This window comes from Sphaeroforma arctica (genome assembly GCF_001186125.1).
Source record: "Sphaeroforma arctica JP610 unplaced genomic scaffold supercont1.70, whole genome shotgun sequence".
NCBI classification, from domain to species: Eukaryota; class Ichthyosporea; order Ichthyophonida; genus Sphaeroforma; species Sphaeroforma arctica.
Genome location: NW_014040488.1, coordinates 81,668 through 89,167, shown reverse-complemented (window position 1 = coordinate 89,167; position 7,500 = coordinate 81,668). Strand labels below are relative to the sequence as shown.

Genomic DNA, 7,500 nt, shown 5'->3' with positions numbered 1-7,500 from the left:
TACAGCAACTTTGAAAACGGAAGTCTCTCGAAGATGCTGTCAGACATGGGCGATGAATTAACGAAGGAAGAAGTGGTCGACGTTTTAAAGCAAGTAAATCTGGAGTCGTCCGCAAGTTTACACGGTACGTTGTAGCGGTAGGCGCAGTACCGCTCATCACTTAAGCCTTTTACTCGTAAAAATGTATGATATTGAGATGAAAATGTTTTGGATGCGGTGCATGGTGAAATTGGTGATTTCATCGTACAATTTTCTTAGACGTTGTCAGAACGGGTACTTCATCTCCAGATACTAATATTCATTTAGCTTACCCTGATTTCTTTCCCTCAGACTTTGCTGAGGTACTCTTGGCCCAGGGTTGAGATTCTGTAGCTGGCAATTAAGAACTTACTGTGCTTCGGTAAACAATAATGCGACCGAAAAGTGCGCCGCTTGTAGGTGCGGGTGCACCGGAACGGCCACATGTCTGTCCAATAACACATTATGACGCATAGTGTCATAAACCGCAGACCAGCAAATGTTTTAGTTTAAAGCTAATCCCCAAACAATCATTGTTATATCAATATCTATACCGCGCGTCAAAAAGTATCTTGTGCGCACGAAGAGTGTATGTCGCTAAATCTTACAATAAAAGATGCAATAAAAGACATTCGTATTTCGGAAGGGCTTTTGCTTGTATTTTATTTGGAATTGTGCTACAAAATGTCAGCGAAATAGAGCTTCTCTTTCCCAAAAAGGTTCCACCCGTATATTTGATAAAGAAGTAAAGGCTGTCTTGATGCACACAGTTCGTAAATCCGCTCATATCACCAAACCTTCCACGCACAAAGAGTGATACACTCCAGGTATTATTGCTCGTTCAGAAGGGTTTTGTTCCAACTCAAATCATGTTTAATCATTCTACGGGTGAGAGTGAATGAGTATATCGCTCGGAGAATATCTGCGTTACTTCTTCTCTGACAAGGGATAATCAGGGTCAGAAGTATTTTCGAACTCTCATTGATATATTACCACTTGCTAGCTCCGAATTAGCCAGACTATCTCCAAATAAAGATGCTGCTCTCATTCTGATATCAATGAAAACCAAAAAGAAACCCCCCATCACTCCACTTATATAAATGAGAATTTTTCTGTCGCTCCTAATAGTGCAAACATTTATATTACAAGCGAGGAAAGTAGCTTTCGATCATATACCCTGTCGGCTGCACTCGTTGCACGATGATTCTTAAATTCTTATATAAAATTTTACAGCAAGCTTTTTTTATACCCTAAACTCCAAACCCCTAAAACCCTAATTGCGCACAAAAGAACAAATGCTTTCACAACTGGTATCTGACTCATAAACGAGAAGTTTTGTCGCTCTATAAAATGTGTGTTCTACGCTGCGTGTAACAGGCTAATTTTATGTTTGAACAAAATTGTGAATACGACGCCAGAACGTAATGTAGGAATGAAAATATCAAAAAGGTGAACACAAAAATTTTGAGAGTGAAAAAGTTGATCGCCTCCATTTAAAATGAAAGCACGATAAAGAAAGTACGCAGAGCTAAAACAGACTATATAGCGTAGAGTACTTATTCGCTCAGTACATTAGAGGCATGATGTTATGGCAATACATATATCCGTTATGATCCGCCCATTCTATGCTTGGAATAAACTAGAATATAAATTATTGGGCTGGTGTCCGTGTTCAGTCATACGAAGAGCTTCAGTTAAAATCTCAGCCGCGATATAGTATAGTTCATTGTATATTGCTTCACTGTGAAGGATTCAGCTCATTATTTGGAGTCAATTCGTTTAGTACTTTACACATACCTCCAATTCGGTATAAGTGTATCCGATGCAGTAAATTAAACAACCAGAGTTTTAGGGTTTTAAAACAACCAGAAGTTATTGTGTATGCGGCGCAAATCCCGAAGAAAAAGTCAAGCAGAAAGTTGCAACACAATTTACGAAAAAGAAACTTGCGTGTGCTAGCAACAAGGAGTGTGATGGTTTCTTTTTGCGATAGACGGTGGCATCACCATCGGACAATCCAAACCATAAAGTCTACCATTACTCTTGAGCTGACGGCATAAAACGTTATCAACGTATTTAGAAATATGTCTACTCCTGTAGTCTCTCAAAATTCTTCAGTCGCGTTTCCCATGGTACTATTGTGCCAGGTTGTAATTCCCTCAGCAAGTGTATGAAGTCTCTAGTTGATCGCTCATTTGCTCCCATTACCTTGGGTTGATATGGTCTGGACACTAGATGTTGTGACGGGGCTTGCTCGATATTTTTCGTGAGAAAGTCATCCACATATTCTGCGCCTTGGTCCGTTTGTATGACTTGTGGAAAGCCATGTTCACATATAATTGGGACTAGTGTTCGTGAGACAGTGGCCTCTGATTTGTTCATCATTGGTCTGAGTATGGCATATTGATAAGTGTACATCGAGCCAAACTAGGACGTATGTTTTACCTCTATTTGGTTCTATTTAGGGACCGATGATATTCACTTGTATCTTATCGCCTGGAGATGTGGCTCTTATCGATTGTAAGGGGTGGAAGCTCTCGTTGTGAATTTTGTTATTAAGTAGTGGTACATAGCCTTCAATGTACTGGAATTGAAGTTTGCTTATGTACCGTTTCTTCAACCGTGTACTGGCCCACAGTGTGGTATTGTGCTAATAGGTGAGCCATGTCCTCATACTTGACTGTGTTTAGCTATGCCGACTCGTCCTCGATTTGTACCGACGCGATCTTTTTGGCTGGATGTACTAGTTTCTGATGTATGGTGACTTTGTGCCTATCCAGGCTACTAGTGTGACCCCCCACGGCGCTTTGTCGCAAGCTGTTGTGCCGCCTTTGAGAAATCTGTTGTTCGTGTTTTCGACTATCATCGGGTCTTGTTCTAGTAGTGACAAGAATTTGGGGAGTCACGTTACATTTCGGTAATAGGGTACAAATATTGTGATGCTAGTGGCTTCTTTTATGACTTTCTCAAGAACGTCGAGGATGAGTTTCCATAGAGGATTTACCCATGCTGTGATGCTAGTGGCTTCTTCTATGACTTTGTCAAGAACGTCGAGGAAGAGTTTTCATGGAGGATTTGCCCATGCGTTTAAATCATCTGCTCACTTTTGAAGTAGTGCATTCTGTTCTTTGGTGTAGAGCTTTTCTGTCTTGTGTGCTGCTGCAAACAAGTCGATGGTGAATTTCTTAAACTTTCGTTTCGCTTCTTTGTGGAATTGTGGATGTAGTTTTCGGTCTATGGCAGATAAAGGTATGGGCATGTTTTTTTAAGGTCAGTGTATTCTTGACCATTGTTTGTGTGTTCTTGTTAGCTCCCTTCAATACATTTGATGTTTTGAAGTTGAAGGTATCTTCATGCAATCGTGAAAGCATGTCGGCGAGTTGGACGTCTTTGTCTGGCATATGTATGATTGTAAAGTGGTGGTAGAATAATTCTGCTATCTACTTTGCTAACATGGGATGCAGCGTTTGTTGCTGATTCATCTGGCACAGCGCTTTGTGATCTGTCCACGGCATTTTGTCGCCTCCTTTGATGTACTTCGAAACCTGTTCTAGGCTGTACACTAGCGCTAGTATCTCTTTCTTATTCGTCCCATATCTTTGTTGTTCGGAATTTAAGCCTTCTGACAAAAAGAGTATATCTCGTCTAACACCCGTTAATGATTTGAAATAGGCAGCCTCTTATACCATAAGCACTTGCGTCATTCATGATTTGTAGCGGAACACCGTTTACGGGGTAAACTAATGTTACTGAACAAGCGATAGCGTCTTGACTTCTTCCCATTTCTTAATGTGTTCAGGTGTTCAAATATTTGCTATGTTCTGGTTCATTTTCCCTTCCATAAGATTACGGAAGTGTTTCGTTATATACGCAAAGTGGGGTATGTGGTCCCGCGTGTAGCTTTGTTAGTCCGACTGCTCTCTTTTGGTTCGAGGCAAGGTCCAGTCCAGTCTATCATGCGTTTTTGTTTCTCTGGCTCTGTTTCAAGCCCCTGTGTTGTAGCTTGACGCCTAGAATGTTGCTGTTTTGACTGCAAACGCACATTTGTTGTGTTGTAGCCTGAAGTTGGCAGAAATCCGTCTTTGGATGACTTCTCGTACGGTCTTTCTGTGTTCCTCTTCTGTAAGGCTCGCGACGACTATGTCATCTACTTATACTTGTACACCTTTAATGCCAATGAGAAGGTTTGCTATTACTTTTTGAAATTGTGCTGACGCGAGTGTAGTCCAAATGGTGCTGACTTAAATGAGTTTTATGCTCCACTCCATGAAAAGGTGAAGAAGTGATGGCTTTTTTCGAGTACACGAAAATGATGGAATCCTCCTGTCAAGTCCAATTTGGAAGAAAAAAATTGTGCACCTTGTAGGTTGTGAAGTACTTTTATTTTCGGTATTACGAATTTGTCTTGTTCATGTTGATAGTTGGTTTCTCTTAAGTCTGTACAAGTGTGTACTTTCTTTATTAGGCCTTTTTGTTTCAAGTTCACATGTCGTTCTCTTGTATATGCGCCCATCCTTTACCCACTTTTAAACATTGTCATCTGTTTATGGTATGCACTGGTCTGGAACAAAGTTTATTCAGCATGTCTGTTGTTTTTGACTTTGACTTCTTGTATTGGTATCTCCACTACTGACCTTTAATATACATCAGGTGAGATCATGCCATTTTGGTCGAATAAGTCCGATAACCATTTTCGGATGTAAGAAGTGATTCCCATTTTGCATTCGTTGGTATAAATGTACTATTTATCCCTGCTAAATATATGCTCAAACAACGTATCCATACCTAAAAGTATTGGTGACTTCTTGTTGGGGAGGTCGAGTACCTCAAAACATTTTGACATTTTTCTACCGCCGTAGTTTACATCACATACTTCTGTTGAGCCTGAACGCTGTACTCGTGCATCAGATTGTGCTAGCTGTATATAGCCGGTTGACTGACAAGTATATTTCAGTCACAACACTGCGATCCTTGCATGAGAGTTGTGCTCCTGAATCTACCAGTGCGTTGTGTGTCGTGTCATTGATTTGTACGTTTATGTGCAATTTTTTGTCTCGTGGATTGGGAACTAAAGAATAGGCTGTGTAAGCAATTTCATTTGCATTTATTAACAACGTTTCTTCATCAGTGTGTAGATTCACAATGTCTACCATGCTTACAATGTTAGCTTCCGCCCATCAAGCCTGTTGACTCTGGGTCTGAGATTTTATCCCCTTCATGAGATCTAGTTAGTGTTAACTCGCTCATATAGCCACTGATCCCAATACACTCATCGTGATCACTTTTATCACACTTCTACGTAGCTTTATTGTATAACTCTGACAACAATTAATCTACTTCTGATATCAATCTGTTAGGTTGATGGTTGTGAACTTTATTTGTAAGTTTGATCAATAATGTCAATGCGTTTGTCCGTCTTCTGTGCGTACAGTCTGTCCACTAATACACCAATGATCTATGCGTTGCCCTCGTATATGTTCTTGTCAATGGACACTTTGAACTTACTCAATACTAGGTCTAGTGGTGCTCTTCCTGGTGTGGACTGGTCATCCAGCTGCATCGCCGCTCCATTGTTCGGAGTGTAGTCGTTTGTGTGTGTCTGTGATACTGGTATCGTGTGTGGTTGTTCCGGCCGATTTCTGATTGTACGACTTGCACTTCATTTTGTGTGTGTGCGACTTGAGCTCACTTGTGTGCGTAGACTCATTCGTGCTGCTCTTGTCCTTTGGTAAGGCGCAGAAGTCATTGACTGTTCTGTGTGTTGAAAATTTATTGTGTTTCTAGAATTCATTTGTTATTTGTCAACATTAATTGGTTCAGTTCTTTACTGATACACATTTTGAGTCAAATTCGATTGATTACATCGATGTGTGTCTCCTGCGTGGTGTTCGGTGACGGTGTTGAGTGCAGCTCATTGGCTTGAACTGTCCGTCTCCGAGGTACCTGGGCTTATTTGGAGGATTTTTAGTTTGAGGTGATAAACTTTGGTTTATGTTGGATTATTCGTTGTAAATTAAGTTTTTGGTGTGAACCTTCTTTATCGTTCTGTCAAATTTGGATTGATGTTTATTGGTTTGATTTTAATTTTTGTCTCGTGTTCGAGTTCCGAACATCTAGAAACTGTGTAAAATTCTGGGTATTGGGAAGGTTCTAATTTCTTCTGATGACAGAATTTTTTTATTAATTCTGATTTCTGAGTACTGGACCTTTATGTTTGTAATCGTACTGACCTCGTATATGGAACAGTGCGTGTACGAAGTTTGTGTGTACACCGATGTCTTGTGTGTTCGCGCGTATTTCTAAATCGCGTGCGGTGTGTCTCGTTTGTCTTTGTGAATTGTTTAGTTGTTTTTACCTGCTATGTATCTATCGTGTGGAATGGATTGTTCCGATTTACTTCTTGTATTCTTGTGTCATTGTTTTGTGATTGCTTGTCTCATTTGTATTAGGCTTCAATGTGAAGTGTGCTATGAAGTTTTCGTTTTGTTTGCTTCACTATATGTGTCATATTTTGCGTTTGAAGTATAGCAGATGATATGCCTTATTTTCTCTAGCTAAATGTGTGTATATTTATAGAATGCTTCTTTGCTAATGACATGAAGCAGTAATTGTGTTTGTATACCTGTTTGTGTCACTCTGCGTTTTTGTTTTGTTGAAGATGTTTGTGCTTTGAACGTGCAAGTTTACATAACGGTGTGTGTCACCTCTTGCTTGTGCATCTTCCAGCTAAAAGCTTGTAAATTTCTACAATACTTTTTTACTCATGACATGTGCGCCTTCACGTACTTGTATTTATATACTTGTTTGCGTCCTTCTTTGTTTTTGTCACGCTGAATATGTACGTGCTTTGTACATGCCAGTTGCGAGTTTTAGGGTTTTATACTTCCGTTTGCGTGTGTCCGATCTCATGTTTGTATTTAGTTGCATATTTCACTCACATCTGATTTATTACTTTGCCTATTTTTGCTATCTAAGAAGTTTAGACATCAGTCGTTTATTATTTTTTGTAGTTTATTCTTGTGTGTGTTTTAACCATGTATGAAGTTAAGAAGTAGTATATGCTTTTGTGTGTTTTGGCCATGTATGGATTTAGATATGCTTGATTAACTTTCTATTTGCCTTGTCTGATCATTTCTTCAGCCATGTTTCCTTGTCTTTGTTGTACACCTATTGGTTTTGTAGTGGTATATTTTTACTTGTCTGCATGTCTGTTGTTTTGTGTTTTGATTCCTTCTTATCATTGTTGAATTGACATGTGCCGATGCTCCTATGTCTGCGTGTCTTACTTCTGATTTATACAGCATTTTGTATATGTCAGAACTCACTGTTTTTTGCTCCTTCTGTAGCATCTAGGGACCAGATTATCAGAAATCCAATCCAAATCCCAAAACCTCAGAATCATCAAATATTGAGTACTGGGATTAGGATCCAAATATTCCTGATATTAGAGTCATCTATATATATATATATATATTATATATA

The 7,500-nt window shown here is 39.5% G+C and overlaps 1 protein-coding gene across 1 annotated transcript in view; it reads left to right on the top strand.

Annotated features, from left to right (window-relative positions):
- Positions 1 to 663, top strand: part of SARC_01707 (hypothetical protein) — a 3,465-nt gene extending 2,802 nt beyond the window's left edge. Inside the window, exons 3-4 of the mRNA XM_014304565.1 lie at positions 6 to 124; positions 331 to 663. Of these exons, the coding sequence (XP_014160040.1) occupies positions 6 to 124; positions 331 to 362 (151 nt within the window). The 3' untranslated portion in view covers positions 363 to 663. The remainder of the gene's footprint in view (positions 1 to 5; positions 125 to 330) is intronic.
- The last annotated feature ends 6,837 nt before the right edge of the window (positions 664 to 7,500 follow it).